Here is a 17,176-nt window from a genome sequence, read left to right as displayed (position 1 = left end):
TAGCACTCCTCTAAAACATCCCTAAACAGTGGCCATCCAGGCATCACCTGAACATCTCTTTGGAGGGGAAATCTACCCCAGACAGTCTCCTCTACTCTTGGATAGTTCTAATTATTAGGAAATGTTTTCTTTACAACAAGCCTAAATGGCATGATATAAGATAAAGTCATATAAATTATCCACTTTTCTATATATTACCCACAAAGCCCAGCAGAAAGAGATAGAAAAATTCTATTTAAAAGAACTACAGATAATATAAAATATCTAGGAGTTTACCTGCCAAGATATATGCAGGAATTATGTGACTGCAATTACAAAACACTTTTTGTGCAAATAAAGACAGGTTTTAACAATTAGAGAACTATTACTTGCTCATGAGTAGGCCAAGTTAATATAATAATAATGACAATTCCACCTAAATTAGTTTACTTATTCAGTGCCATACCAATCAAACTCCCAAAGAATTATTTTATAGATCTAGAAAAAATAATAACTAAGTTCATCTTGAAAAACAAAAGGTTAAGAATATCAAGGAAATCAATGGGGGGAAAGTGAATGAAGATAGCCTTAGCAGTACCAGATTTCAAACTATACTATAAACTACTAATCATCAAAAAAAATCAGGTAATGGATAAGAAATAAAACGGTTGAAGACTAGATTGGATTAGGTATACACTATATGGTAGTAAATAACCATAGTAGTCTAGATTTTGATAAACCCAAAGATCCAAGATTTTGCAGCAAGAATTCACTATTTGACAAAAAGGAAAGCAGGGGGGAAGGGAAGGTGATGTAGAATTTTTATAGCAAGTTTCTCTGATAAAGGTGTCATTTCTCAAATATATAGGGAAATGAGTAAAATTTATAAAATAAGAACCATTCCCCAATTGATAAATTGTCAGATGATATAAACAGGTGGTTTTCAGATGAAGAAATATAAACTATCAATAGTCATATGAAAACATGCTCTAAATAACTAATAATTAGAGAAATGCAAATTAAAATAACTCTGGGGTAGTACTTCACACCTACCAGATTGGCTAACAAGATAGAAAAGGAAAATAACAAATGTTGGAGGGGATATGGAAAAATAGAGGCACTGATGCATTTTTGGAGTTGTGAATGGGTCCAACCATTCTGCAGAGCAATTTGGAACTATACTCAAAGGACTAGAAAACTGAATACTCTGACACAGAAATACTGCTACTAAATCTATATCCCAAAAAAGATCAAAGAAAAAGGAAAAGGATCCATAGTACAAATATATCTATATATATCTATATATATATATGTATGTATGTATACACACACACACACACACACATCAACTCTTTGTGGGGGGCAAAGAATTGGAAATTCAAGGGATGCCCATCAGTTGGAAAATGGCTGAATGGGTCATGGTATATGATGGTGATGGAATGCTGTTGTGCTAAAAAGAATTGATGAGCAGGATGGTTTAAAAAACCTTGGAAGATTTATGTGAATTGATGCAAAATGAAGTGAGCAGAACCAGGAGAACATTGTGCACAGTAACAGCAAGGTTGTAATGATGGTTAACTATGAAAGACTTAGCTACCCTGATCAATCCAGTGATCTACGACCATTCCAAAGAGCTTATGAAAAATGCTATCCATTTTTCAGAAAGAGAACTGATGAACTTTGAATTCAGATTGAAGCATTTTTTCACTTTCTTATTCTTGTGTGATTTTTAAAAAAAAAATTTTGCATCATGGCAATGGAAACATGTTTTGCATGATTTTACATCTCTAATGTATATTGTATTGCTTGCCTTATCAATTGGTGGGAGAGAGCTTGAAAGGAGGGCAAGAATTTGGAACTGAAAATTTTTCAAAGGAATGTTAAAAATAAATAATATTTTAAAAATTAAAAAGCAACTATGATACCACTTCCAACCATTCTCACACTCTGGGTCCCAAGGAATAAGTTATTGCCAGGATGCTGGCAAGTTGAGAGTTGATGAATATTTTCTCAGCTGCTGAAAATGTGGCAGGCTGTTTTTTAAACAATTGGCAAATCCAATGGGAAACCTTTGGTACAGGTGCAATTCCATCAATAGAAGTAAAATGGGGAAAAGTGGTGAGGGTAGCAAGAGGACTCTCATTAACCACACAACAAGATCAGAACATTTCTCATCATCACATCCCATTTTGTGCCATTCTGAGTATGTTGTATAGAGAAGAAAGAAAGAAAGACCAGATTTACAGCAGTGACTCATAGTTCACACAGTAATCTTTATTAGATCCAGGAGTTAAAGCATGATTTCTCCATTCATCTTGTTAAAGGGGACTTTCCAGGTGGAGGAAATATATTCTCCAATTTTACCACATAGCAAATTAATTATATTTTGAAGTCAGGAGTTAAGACACCACAGTCAGTAATTCAAATGATGGGTTTTGAAATTTTTAAAATTTGTAATGTGTTTAGTTGGAAAATCACTTTGGATTTTCCTTGTGTGTGCCTACATGTGGGCACTTTGTACTTTTTTTTGTCCCCAGAAGCTTTGTTTTGTGTGTACAGGAGCCAAAAGAGGATAAAGCCTATCCGTTATTGTTGATATGGAAATTTATTCATGTTATGAAAACTGTGGATGATGGAGGGTAGGAAAGGGAAAGGAAAGAGGAGGAAAGAGCATATATGAAACCAGGTGTGCCTAAGTGTCCTGGGCAACCAAAAGGAGTATCAAAAAAAAAATCCAACCCACTCACAAACATTTTATTTCCTTTTGATCTATCACACTAACCAGACAAAGTATGCTACTTGACAAACAAGTGAGAAGTGCCAAGGAGGAAAAAAGAAATTCTACACCCGTAGAATGTTTAACATAGAAGGGACCTAAGAGTACCTGTAGTAGAACCTCGTATTACAGAGGAAGAGATGAATTTCACACTCAGAAAGTTGAAGTGAGGTTAATGTTATGTTGATGGCCTTGAGGTGGTCAATGTCTCTGACTTCTTCTTTTTCATCTCTTCCCCCATTTCGGTTTGACAGGAGCATGGCCATGTATATTAAACCTCACTTTCATCTAGGACTGTTCTCCCTTCGGGATTCGAAACACTGGAGTACTAGTCTCTGAAAATAATTTTCTCTCCTTCCACCTACTGCGCTACCTGATTCCCTGAACCTGCTATTTAGCTTCCTCATGACCTTTGATTGCTAGACTACTCCTTCTACTCCCAGTCCGTTGCTCTTGCTTCAATTTCACTTGATTCCCTATCCAGTCTTGTCGGATACTTCAACGTAACCGCCGTTCTTGAAGAATTTCCTTATTTTCTTGACTATCTTTCCTCCCCAGTGGATGGCAGAAGGTAATCAGCATTCCCTCAGAAAATTAAAGTCGCTGGAAGCAAACAAAACTAATGAAAACTTTGCTTGAAACTCACGCAAGCCATAGCACATGAAACATGTTCAAAAATGAAACTGACCCGCAGCCAACAAATAAACAGGAAGCAGAATGCATATAACTTCTTTAGTGTTTTCATCATAAGTCATAACGGAACCTCCTGCATTTGGACACTAACACGTTAGTTCCCAATGTGTTATACACATAAGTTGAAATGGCGGTTAAGGAGATAAATTCAGGAAAAGCAGATGGAGTAAAACAAGGAAGGTGACATAATTTTGAAAGGTCATTTGATAAGCCATCTCAGAATGAGGAAGATACAAAAAGAATGGAAAACATCATAATGTTAACATTCAAAAGAGGATTGAAATTACATCGATTAACTTCTCAGCTATATGCCTGCTTTCTCAACTTTAAAAATATTTATGAGAATAATGTACAAAATGTTGATGGTATCCTTAATGAAAAAAAATTAGAAGGTAACAGGCAGGCTTTCACAACTTGTTCTCAATTAAAAGCCATATTTTGCTCTTATACATTTGGCTAAGAGATTAGAAACTATAAGATCCCATAAAACAGGAAAACTGTCATATTTCTTAGAATAAAAGTGAAAATAGAATCTATTGGTTACCTCCTGAAAGAATGAAAATGAAAAGGGAAAGTTTGATTGGCAAAGGCAAGTTTTTTGCCCAAGGTCACAGAGGTAGTAAGTGTCAGAGGCAGGATTTGAGCAAAAGTTCTCTCACTCTAGAAACAGTACACAGTGCCTCAAATTTTATTCTTGAAATAGCTCGACCATGAAAAGGAGGGAAACCAGTGAAGTTTAAAGGCGTGGGGTGGGTGGGGAGGGTGGAGAATAATGATGTATGTTAGAAAAGAATTGAATGAAACCCAAAATGAAACCTCCTAGGAACATTTTGGCTAAAATCCAGAGCTTCAAGATCAAAGAAAAGAAACTGCAAGCAGTTGGAGAGAGAGAATTCAAGTACCAAGGAGTCATAGTCAGGATCACACATTATTTATCACCTATCAATGTGGAGAAGAGAAGAGCTTGGAATACAGTATTCCAGAAGGCAAAGGATATAGGCTTACAGCCAAGAATAACTTACCTACCAAAACTGAGTATAATCCCACAGAGGATTAAATGGATCTTTAATGAAATTGAAGACTTCCAAACATATCTGAAGAAAAGGCCAGAGCTGTGTAGAAACTGAAATTCAGACACAGGAGTGAAGAGAAATATGAAAAGGCAAACAGAAATGAATAATCGTTAGGGAACTAAACAAGTCTAAACTGCTTACATTCAAATATGAGATGATAATATATTGTTCTCTCTGAACTCTATCATTGCCAGGAGTCATGGAAGGAGTCTAGTTAGATGGAAGGCCTGGAAGTAGTTTTATGTCTTTGTGATCTTGAGATAAAAGGAAAGAGAGGGAAAGAGGTGGGGGGAGGGAAAAAAGTTAAGGAAAATCATCACACATAATCATCATATATGAGTGGATATCTAGACAAATCAGGAGGAGGGGCTGGAGGGAGCAGACAACACTGGAGCCTTCCTTTCATCTGGACTGTTCAAAGCAGGGAAGAACACACATAGAGTTACCTGTAGAAATAGATTTCACTTAATAGGGAAACAGGAAGGGAAGAGAGAAGGGGAATTTATGTGGAGGGTAGATTAAGGGAGGCATTAGCCCTAAGCAAACAAAAGATCACCAAAATGTGGCTCTTTTTGAGGTAGCAAAGAATGGGAATCTCAGGTGGCACCCATAAATTTGGAAAATGACTGTGACTGTGATGGAATATTATTATGCTTTAAGAAATCATGAATGGGATGATTTCAGAGAAACCTAGGAAGTTATATGAACTGATGCAGAGTGAAGTGAACAGAACCAGAACACTTTATACAAGAACAGCAGTATGGTAAGACAAACAACTTTGAAGGAATTGGGAATTCTTTGACCAACCATGCTTCCTACTTCCTGATAGAGAGGTAAAAGACTCAAAGTGTCAAATAAGAAAAACACAGACACAGATACTATATATATATATATATATACATATGTACGTATATGTATGTGTATATATATACATATGTACGTATATGTATGTGTATATGTGTATGTGTATGTGTATATATATACACACACATATACACACACCTAATACATATACATACATACATGTGTGCACATGTATATATATACACACATAGATATGTATATATGTATATATCTTATATACATGTGTGTATATATTATATATTTTTCAAAAGCAAAAATCTACCTGCTTACTTTCCTACCCTAACCTCCCATTTAGGAATGAGGACTCAATTCAGACAAATATGGTAGTAGTCACTTAATTAACGCTAGTTGAAATTGCATTTGTTATCTACCTAGGATCCAGAGAGAATAAACTGAATAGTTTGCAGTTTCCCTTGAAGGTGGGATCTATCCTACCTTCTTCCTGAAAGTCATTTGGAGGGTGGGGGTTAACGATTATGCATGTCGTTTAGTGTTATGCTTTATAGAAGAATGTATTTGTCCAGTTGGAAGACAGCTTGCTTGACAATAGGGTGTTCCCTTGAAAAAACATTTCAACTCACCTTTATTTGACTCTACAGTTACCTGAGTGACATTGATCGAATTGCCATGCCATCATTTGTGCCAACACAACAAGATGTTCTCCGTGTCCGGGTGCCTACGACTGGAATTATTGAATATCCCTTTGATTTAGAAAATATCATCTTTCGGTAAGATGGTGACCTTATCTGAGTAGCCTGTTAAGAATCTGTAAATGTCACTGGTGGTTTTCAAAATGGTGCCCAAGAACATGAAATTCATTAATGCTCCCTAAGGTTTTTTGTGGCCTTAGGATAGTATTTGCAGCATCATAGGATCATAGATTTAAAGCAGGAGAGGGGTTTGGAAGGCTGTAAAGTCTAACCCTCTCATTCTCTATTTGTTTGAGGTAGGATTTGAAGCTAAGACTTGCTATGTCATATTGCCTCTTAGTCCCCCTTACTTACAAGGAAGCAGGAAGTGGGAGATTTGCCCTGGGATAATTCTGAAATGAGGCAGGACTTGGGAAGAAAGAAAAGTCCCTGAGAAACAGAATTCACTTTTTCATTTTTGTTATAGAACCACGTTCCCTTTTCCTGTAAATGCTATCGGCTGTTCGTGTACTAGATGCTGTCATTTCTTTGACTACTTAATTATTTTGAGAACTGAGCTTTTCCTCATTTAAGGAAAAGACAAAATTCTTTTCTAACATGCATCATTATTCTCCACCCTCCCCACCCACCCCACGCCTTTAAACTTCACTGGTTTCCCTCCTTTTCATGGTCGAGCTATTTCAAGAATAAAATTTGAGGCACCGTGTACTGTTTCTAGAGTGAGAGAACTTTTGCTCAAATCCTGCCTCTGACACTTACTACCTCTGTGACCTTGGGCAAAAAACTTGCCTTTGCCAATCAAACTTTTCCTTGGCCTCAGTTCCCTCCGTTGTAAAAGGAGAATGTTGGACTAGATGACCTCTGAGGGCCCTTCCAGCTCTGAATTTGTGAACCCGTAATCAGCTTTGTTCAGTGTTCCACGTTTGGATGTACTATAGTTTTGTACTAGGGTAGGGTCATGTTTTCTGCTTCATCGCCATTATTGTTCTTGACAGTGCCCAATGTTTTGTTGGCTTTCTTTGGTTATAAAACCACATTGGTCCAGTGTCTTTGGGGAAGGCATCATTACCCCTGGGTCTCTTTAATAAAACCCTCTTCTTTCATATGTTTCCCTGTCTCCCCAGCTAAGTTGCATAGTAATTGAGCTAGGGACTTACTAGTATCCATCACAATGTGGGCATGTAGTAAGCAGTTAATACTTATTGAATGAATGAATAGAAGAAGGGAAGAATAGGTGGAGTGGAAGCCATTGCATTGGTAAATGTGAGTGAAATCAATGACAAATTTTGGTGCATTTAAAACAATTTTTAGGGCCTAGAATACCAACAATTGTTAACACTTCTTCCCCAGGAACAACAATCACTGTGAGTGAGGAAAGGTAGGAAAATGAACAACTTGACCTGAGTATGAGTGGGGTTAGTGTATGTGTACATAGTGTACCTAGAGCATGCTGGCTATATGTATTTAAAGGTTGTCATCTGGAAGAAGGATTACAGAATCACAGAATCTCAGGGGTAGAAAGGTCATTAGAAGTCTTAAGAGGCAGTGTGGTCCATTGGGAAGAACACTGGCTCTGGAGATGAAGGATCTGGTTTCAAATTTCACTCTTTACAATTACTCCCTATGATGTTGGGTAAATTATTGTACTTCCCTGGGACAGCCATTTCCTCATATGTAAAATGAAGTTGAACTAGATGTTATCTGATGCCTCTTCTGGCTCTGAATCTATGATCCGTCAAAGTTAGTCTATGCCTGAAAGGGATGCTCTTTCTGGCATCATTGATATGTTCATTCAGTTTCTGCTTGAACATCTCTGATGAGGGGGATCCTATTGTCTTCCAAGGCAGTCCATTTAATTTTGGGCAACTCTGTTAAGAATCAAATGGAAACTTTCCTCAACTTCTACCTATTACTCCCAGTTCTGTCCTCAAAGAAAGGAAAATAAATTTAATTTCTCTTCTGCATGATAGTTTTAAATATTTGACTGCAACTATTATGTCCCTCCTAAATTTTCTCTCCTTCAGGTGAAACATACTAAGTTCCTTGAACTGACCTCATATAATTTGATATAATCAAAATTATCCATTTTACATTTTGTAATGCCGTCTCTATCTTGTTTGGTCATAAATTCTTCCCTTATCCGTAGATCTGACAGGTAAACTATTCCATCCTCTCCTAATTTACTTACGGTGTCACCCTTTATGGCTAAATCATGTGCCCATTTTGACCGTTTAAATGGGTACATGATTTAGTCATAAAGGGTGACACCATAAGTAAAACAGGAGAGCATGGAAAAGGAGCTTGTCTCCTTAAGGCAAGGCATAAGCTAAGATATACCTGGTTCTGAGCAAGATAAGGTAGGCTACGCATTGGAGCCCAGGTTCCAGAGGTGGAATCCAAGTTTACTGTAGGGAGGAAGTGGAGATCTTAGCAAGACTGGAGACTGTGCAGTTTGGAGCTGGTGAGTAAGAAGTAAAGTGGAGGATTGGTCCTGGGGCAGAGAGAGCAAAAGCTCACCTAGATAATCTGGATGACTGCTTTGGGGGGAATGTTCTACAACAGATTCTTGGTCATGTATTGGTAGGCTACATGGCTTCAGAGGTCCCCTCCAACTCTGAGACTATATGTTCTGAGACTATTGAAGGGGCTGTAAATGGCTCCCAAACTGAAATTCAGTATTGATAGCTCAATCGCTTTGGAGTTCATGGCGGGGCTGGGGTCACTTGCAAGGGCAGCACTGCTTGTGTTAAGAAGGTTCTAGGACTAAGATTAAGGAAACTGAAGGAGGCGTCCAAACATTTCTCTTCCCTAATAAACAAAGACTTCTCTGTAAAGAATAAAGAGCGATGTCATCTCAGAGGCATGTTCTCTGTTTCTGCTGGGCAGGATGGTGGACGTTGGGGGCCAGAGGTCTGAGAGACGGAAATGGATCCACTGCTTTGAAAGTGTCACCTCCATCATTTTCCTAGTAGCTCTGAGTGAATATGATCAAGTCTTGGCTGAGTGCGACAATGAGGTAAGCTAGTAAGAAAACTTGAGTGGCGTTGAGAAAGCCTTACTCCTAAAGAAAGTGAAAAACATTTATCCTGGTGGTAGACTCTATTTCTCAGGTTTAATAATTTAGGAGAAGCTTGAATTTATTCACACAATGCCCTAAGATGCAGATGCAAAGGTACTCCTAAGCCGTGCTGTTTTTCTTAGTAGAGGGAGTAGAACTGTATTTTATATCTGGGACAATTTCTGTTAGTGATAGGAATTGAGATATAGTGGATGCACATGCCAAATATTGGAGAACAGTCCTGATTTCAATTAAATATATTTTTAAAAATTATTTTTACTTATTTCCCAATTACATGTAAAAGTTTTTAACATTTTTTTTCAAAATTTGGGTTACAAATTCCCTCCCTTCTTGATGATATTTTTTTTTGGAGGGGGGAAGGCAGGGCAATTTGGATTAAGTGACTTGCCCAAGGTCACACAGCTAGTGTGTCAAGTGTCTGAGGCCAGATTTGAACTCAGGTCCTCCTGACTCCAGGGCTGGTGCTCTACTCACTGTGCTACCTGCCTAGCTGCCTCCCTCATGATACTTCTTATCTCAGATCTATTTTCCAGGTCAGTTTTTTTCCCCCCAGTGAGTTTACATTAAAAAAAAATTATTCTTTTGATTTTGTTTCATTGTTTCTTGATGTCTCATGGAGTCATTAGCTTCCACTTGCCCAGTTCTAATTTTTAAGTAATTGTTTTCTTCAGTGAGCTTTTATATGTCTTTTTTTATTTGGTCAATTCTGCTTTTTAAGTAGTTATTTTCATCTGTGAATTTTTGTGCCCCTTTTTCTATGTGGCCAATTCTGTTCTTTAAGGTATTTTTTTCTTCAGTATTTTTCATGCCTCTTTTACTAAGATGTTAATTCTTTTCATAATTTTCTTCTATTTCATTTCTATGCCTAATTTTTCCTCTACCTCTCTTACTTGTTTTTCAAGCTCAATTTTTAGCTCTTCTAGGATTTCTTGTTGGGTTTTTTTTCCCAATTCACATTTTTCTTTGAGGTTTTGCTTATAGCTGTTTTGACATCATTGTCTGTTTCTCAGTTTGTGTCTTAAATTTTCCTTGTCACCACACTAGCTTTTTATGGTCAGGTTCTTTTTTGTTGTTGCTCATTTTCCCATGCTATTTTCATACTTGGCCCTGGGGTGGTGTTTCAACAATCCGGCTAGCAGCTGTTGTGGGGGTGAAAGACCGACACAAGCCCAACAACAAGAATGCTACCAGCACACTGCAAAAGCCCAGGTTCTTTTGATCTGCTTCAGTAAGGAAAGCAACGTTAAGTGGTTGACAAGCTTACTTTAATTCAGCATACAAATACCATTCACTTATTTCAGGGGAAAAAGCCAGCACCCTTAACTTCGGGGCAAAATACAAACAAATTACAGACATTGACAGACAGACCAAATACAATTCATAATTATCAACATCTAGGTTCAGCCTGGGAGCTCATAAGAAGGGCTGGCCCAGAGTCACTAGCGCCACCAAGGCTGTGGGTAAGAGCTCCGAAAAAGAGAAAGCCAACCCCTGGTTTTATATCTTTTTCAGGGTCAAGGGTGAGTCATCCATGTGACCTAAAATCATCACAAAGAGGCCACTTGAACCCAAATGGTCTAAAAGCCTCTGATGTCCCAAACATGTCATTCAAACTCATGTGTAAACTAGGCCCTCCCCCGAGGCAAGGAGGTCACCAAGGACTGCCAAATCTAATCAAGGAAACAAAGGCCAAACTCTTCAAGGGCACTAGGTTGAACTGAGTGCTGAGCCCATTTTGTTTACCAACACAGGCGGGGGTGGGGGGAGAATTGGCAAAGCCAATTTGGCAAAGCTTTTTTGCACTGCTGTTTTCCGAGCTAGTTCTAGGGGTTTGGAAGTTTTTAGTGCTTCCAAGGTGGTATGATCTGGGGAGAGGTATGGTCGCTGCTCTTGCAGTCTGCACTCTGGTCCTTACCAAGAAAGGGCCCCTGATCCCTTGGGATTGTAACTGGTACTGCTACACACACACACACACACACACACACACACACACACACACACACACACACTCTCCACCCCCACACCCCTTTGCCCCACTTGGGACTAGAAATGATACTATTCTTCATGGTCCCTCATCCCTTGGGTCCTTTTACCTCAGTGTAGATTTTTCTGCCAGTTCATAGGTCTTATTAATGTTCTTCCTCTTTCCCTCAGAGCATTAACCAAAATACCTCTCAGAGAATGACATTGATATTGGGCTTTAAAGTTTACAAAATACTAAAATAGATTTTCTCCTTTAAGCTTTAGTTACCCTTTGAGATAGGTACACCAGATATTGTTAGCTCGATTCTATAGATAAGGAAATTAAGATTGAAAAAGGCTGTGATTTACCTTGTCACATAGCTTATGTCAGTGGTAGGATTTGAACCCAGGCCTTCCTGACTCCAAGTCTGACACGCCATCCATTTTGCCACGTGGCTTCAGTCGTATTCCTAATTTGTTTTTCCCTTGTGAGTCCTGTATCATTTGAAAATGCCCCTGAAAAATGGTGTCCTGAAATATGACAACATTGTCCTAACACTCCCATCACTCTAGTGAGCACCAGACTTGACCCAGAAGATAAAAACATGCCAATCACTGATATCCTCAAGGCTTAGCCAAGGCAAAAGGAGATTGACAGGTATTAAATGCTCAGCACTCACAGACTGCGTGATGGGGTGGTTGATCATTTGCCCATCGTACTATTATGCGTTATGCTGTCATATGATGATATGTGGTGTCATACCCATGTCGCACATGCCATGCCGTGTTAGCATCATGTCATACCTATGTGGTGCACCTACCACAATTGTCACATCTGTGTTTTGTCATGCCATACATATAATACTGTGTGACATAATCACCATGTTGAGGAAAAATGGCTGCCGTTCTATATGGCACACCCCTGCCCATCTCCAATCCCACACCCCCGTGAACCCCTTTTCAAGCTTTGTTCAGGGTGGTAGAGCCTTCACACACAATGCCAAGTTTTTGCTATTGACTGATTAAATCAGTTTTTTTCCTTGAAACCTTTTAAAGCAATCAGCATCCTAATTTTGGTTTTATTTGTTAAAAGAGTAAGAACTTTTCTTCATTCTGCTTCAACTAAACCCTAAACATGACAAACCCGCTTAAAGCTTTTTTTCTCAAAAGTCCCCTTCTTGCTCAGTGAGGTTGCTTGGTTTTTCTGTGGAAACTAAGCACTAAACTTCTTTAAAGATTTTTGTTCTTAAGACAACTGCTTGAGTTTTGATGTTAGCAAGTACAAAGATATTTCCTAACTCTTTTCAGAGGCCTCAAATGGGGAGATCTTGAGTAAAATGTTGCTTTTTAGTCCTCTGAACCATTCGTCCACCTGTGTTCTCTCTATAACGTTGTACTGTCCATCGCAACATTACACATGTAACAGCAACCCTTCCCAGAACACAACATACAACTCCTGGTGACCAATTTTAGATCTCAGGCCTGATAATGGAGGGAGGGAGGTGGGGTGGAGCTGGGTTAGTGAGTGGCTACTGAATAGTACATGTCCCCTCCCCACCTCTGTGCTCGAGTCCACTCTCCCTCCTCCCATTAATGGGTCTGCCCAGCTGTAATGGTGTGCATTAAAAATTTTTTTCCCAAGTTCCTTTCTTCTTCATGGAAAAACATGGAAGAAAACAAAGCCTTGTTTAGTCCAGTTGATCACTGTAAAGATGGGTTGTTTTCTCTTTCTTTTAGAATGGATCCAGTCAGTTTCCCACGGCATAGACTATGAGCTTCTGAGATATCTATCTCTTCTGTTGTCTAGCACTGATAAATTAATACCACCACCTGGAGAACTTCTTTCATGGTCCTGTGTGTCTGTTTTGTCTTTTCTAGTCCCACCCCCGCTCCTCCTCCCAACTGCTAGCACGCTCTTCCTAGCTACCTTACATTCACGTAATTGGTATTTAGTCTGCATACGCTGACGCACATAGCTATATCCTACAACAGAAGGTAAGCTCCTGGTGCGCAGGGCTTGTTTGAGTCTTTGTATTTACATCCCCAGTATCTAGCACAGTGCCTGACACGTAGTAAGTAGGAGCTTAATAAATGCCCACATGTGCATAATGTATGCATTTGGCATGGTCATAGACCTAAACGAAATGGTTGACTATGATTGGGATCCTATTGATTTCTCAAAACAAACACAATAATTATCCTGTGGAAGAACACAGAATACTTTTGTCAAGTGCAAAGGTCCACAAAACTCTTTAAAAGTTTTCTTGGATTTAAGTTCATGGTGTAAAGACAGAAATAGGGGGTTTATAAAGAAAGGGGAGCAGCAAGGTAGTGAGATAGGTGAGAAAACCTGGTTAAAACAGGCCTTGTGGGGAAATGAAATGATGGCTTATTGGACCTTCTTTGCTTCTCTTCTTTATTTACTCCTTGGAATAGAGATGATAGTAAATGTTCTTTACATATACTTGGCAACGTAGCCAAGACCTCATGATTGGGAGAAGGAGCACCTGAATGGGGGGGTGGCTGAAATGGCAAGTAAAGTGGACTTCTTGTTGTCTTTTGTTTTGGAGTGCTGCTCAGCACTAAGGCAGTCACGGGAAGGCTTAGGTCACATGGGTTTGAGTCATGATTGTGATACCCTCTGACCCTGAAGAAGCGTATATATGCTCTGAGGTTGGCATTTGGCTTTGGGGGCACGCTCATTGGAAGTGTTGGTGTGGAGACTCCGGGTAGCTGTCAAGGAGCCCCCCTGGCTTTGAAAACCCAGATGTTGGTGCTTCTCCCTCTCTGGTAACTACGTACATATTGCTATAGTTAGATGGTTAGAAGCTCTCTACTGATTTGTTTATTTGCTCTGTTTATATAATCTCTGTTTGTAATTTCTGTTTATGTTTTCTCTGAAGTTCAGGGTGCTGGCTTTTCCCCCTGAACTAAGTGAATGGTCTATGTATGGTTAATTAAAGTGAGATTGTAACCCCTTAAAGTTGCTTTCCTTAGAAAAGCAGATCAAAGGGCCTGTGCTAGCAGCCCTCCTGTGTGTCAACAGCATTGTTGTTACAGCGATTCACTTTGGGAGATGGAAACGTGTGGCATGTTAATACAATATTGTTCTTTTTTCTTAAGCCTAATGTGTCTCTATTTTTTCCATAGAATCGAATGGAAGAGAGCAAAGCCTTATTTAAAACCATCATCACTTACCCCTGGTTTCTGAACTCATCAGTGATTTTGTTCTTAAACAAAAAAGATCTTTTAGAGGAGAAAATCATGTACTCCCATCTTATCAGCTATTTCCCAGAATACACAGGTAAGAATCTAGGATAGCTGGTTACACTTTAATGTATCACATTGTCTTTCTTTCCATCTGCCTCCCTGGGGGCAGTGGGGCCAGGGAGGTGGGGTGGAGTCACTGCTTACTGTAGGACATGTGTAGTTTCTTTATCATTTGGAGTCTTAAAAAACAGGACCTTAGATCTAACATTGGAAAGGACCTTGGAGCTTCATTCCTCATCTTTCAGGCGATGACAGTGAGCCCCAGAGGAAATGAGTCGTTCAAGGTAACACGGCTGGAAGTAGCAGAAGGGTTCTCTGACTCCAAATCCAGCTTAGACAACCATTCGTCTGGAATATCTAGTCCTAGCAGGGATCTGGGATGTCGAGATAAGGTTGGCCACAGGACATGTGAATGCCTTCTGTGGCCCTCCCTACGGGGGCTGTTCATTAGCTGCTCTGCTTTGATGAGCCCTTATGCTTGTGCCGTGCCATGCATGGGTACCAAGGTTAGAGCATCTAACTCTATCCCCCAGGGGAGGAAAGAAGTGAGCATGACAATGAAATTAATCAAGGGGATTGTGCAATACAGCACAGTGTTGTAATTTTCAGGGAGAAAAGAAGTGTAGAAGGAAGAAAATCCAAGCTTAGGCCCTGGAGTGTTGGCTATTCTTCTGGTATCAAAAGTTGAGCCATCTACTATATTTACTAAGACTTGGCTGAACAACCAATTCTCTTACTTCTATCCTGGTGAGACTGGCTTGGGTCAGAGTCTTCATAGAGGCAAACCATAGGGTGGGGTGCCAACTCCATGAGCATGGGGAAGACCTTGGAAAATATAAGCCTGAATCATTTCTATCCAGTGGAAGAGGTCATGTTTACTCACTTTGGTTGGCCTAGCACTAGAAGTGAAGTAGAGGGGACATACCTGGATAGAAACAGCAGTAGAAAAATGAAGAAACAGATTCTTGTTTCAAAAAGATTAAAGTTTAATGCTGCAGTCTTAACTCTCTAGGAAGTAATCATAGGATCACAGACCTATGCTTGAAAGGACCTTAAAGGTCATCAGGTACAAACCTTTTATTTTACAAATAAGGAAACTGAAGCCTGGAGAGATTACCCCAGGTGACATAGCTAGAAAGGTCTTAGATGAGATCTGAACTCTGGCCTTCCAGACTCCAAATCCAGTGCACTATTCTTTAATAATGTACTATGTGAATGATCCTGCTCCTTTGGTTCCTTTCTTGCTTCTTAAGAGTCAAATGTGTTAGTTTTTCTCCTGGCCAGTAGTTTTGCCAGCATGAAATCGAGAAGGTGATCAGTATTAAGTATATGAAATATATAGAAATGTTACATAAGCATATATAAATTATATAAAATTATGAAATCAAAATCTAATATTAAAACATTTTATAATTGTTAAATATTAAATAATTTTAAATATTTTATTAAATATAAAAGTATTCAATAAAATTTATTTAATGTGATTAGATTTCAATGTTATTCAATATAATTGGTTATATTTATTACATGGTTATTTGTAATTTAAATAATAGACATATAAATGTGTGCACATGTGTACATATATACATACACACACACACACACACACACACACACGGACTCCACCTATAAAATAAAGGGGTTGGACTGGATGAACTTAGGTTCACTCCAGCTCTAAGTCTATGACCACATGTTTCTGTTGACTGTCCTAACATAAAGCAGAATGGGATAATTACTACCCTAGAATTATGAAGTATATGTTATGGGGACTCAGATGAGGGAGAAAGCAGAACTACTTTGTTCTACTTTGCTTCTTTCTTCTCCATCATGCAGGATTTTCAAACGGGAAGGGGAAGAACAAACTTGATTAAGGAGGAGTTGAAGTCCTCAGTAAGTGAGGCAAAGAAGAGTGTAACTGGCTATTTAAATGAGTTCAGGTTTCCGTGTCCCAATGAATCCCAGAGTACCTAAAGAACTTTCAAATGATCACAGAGCTATTCTTATTAATATTTAAGAAAACATGCAGAACAAGAGAGTTCCCAGAAGATTGGAGGTGGACAGATAGCTTTCTAGAGACTACAAACCACCGAGCTTCATGTAAATCCCAGCAAAATTCTGGAGTGTTATTCAACTAATATTTTATGAGCATGTAGAAAAGCAAGTAGTAATCACCAGGAACCTACTATGATGGGTTCACTAAAACCAATTCTGCCAAATTAAATTCAGTTGCTTTTCTGTTGGTTTTTGTTTGTTTTAAACAAGGGTATTAGGACAAGGCAGGTGAGGAAAAATGTTATCAAAGTAGTATTTCTAGATTTTAGCAATGTATTTGACAAAATTATTTTGGAAATGTTAGAGAAATGTGGCCCAGATCATACATAATTAGCTGGGTACATAGCTGCTTAAACTACCATGCCCCTTACCTGAACTCTGAAAGAACTCCACTCTAGGACTAGTGAAAACCTACCTAAAATCATTACTCAAAGATTGCCCCTGCACTGACTCCCCCACTGCTTGTTCCCGTATTCTCCTCAGCCCACCCCCTTCCCTATTCCAAAGCTACCCACCCATCCCACTACTTTCTGGAATGTCTGCTCCATAATCAACAAACCTTCATCTTTTCCTTTACCATTCCATCCTCTCACTGAGATCTGACTCCCTCTGGATGACACAGACTCCTTGGCCTCCACTTCTAGCACTGGCTATGTTTACACTCATCTTTTCTAACTCACTGAGTGAAAAAGTAGAATTGCAATTGTTCCCCAGGTTCACCCTCTCCACCATCATTCCATAATTTCTCCTCCTTTGGAGTTCATCAATCCATAGCTAC

The 17,176-nt window shown here is 39.0% G+C and overlaps 1 protein-coding gene across 1 annotated transcript in view; it reads left to right on the top strand.

The window, feature by feature from the left end:
- GNA14 (G protein subunit alpha 14) overlaps positions 1-17,176 on the top strand; it is a 320,595-nt gene that overhangs the window by 302,292 nt on the left and 1,127 nt on the right. The window contains exons 4-6 of the mRNA XM_036738781.1: positions 5,985-6,113; positions 8,922-9,051; positions 14,227-14,380. Coding sequence (XP_036594676.1) covers positions 5,985-6,113; positions 8,922-9,051; positions 14,227-14,380 — 413 coding nt within the window. The remainder of the gene's footprint in view (positions 1-5,984; positions 6,114-8,921; positions 9,052-14,226; positions 14,381-17,176) is intronic.

The sequence above is a fragment of the Trichosurus vulpecula genome, chromosome 9 (genome assembly GCF_011100635.1).
Source record: "Trichosurus vulpecula isolate mTriVul1 chromosome 9, mTriVul1.pri, whole genome shotgun sequence".
NCBI classification, from domain to species: Eukaryota; Metazoa; Chordata; class Mammalia; order Diprotodontia; family Phalangeridae; genus Trichosurus; species Trichosurus vulpecula.
The sequence above is the reverse complement of the archived record's forward strand: the minus strand, read 5'-3'. Positions and strand labels throughout refer to the sequence as shown.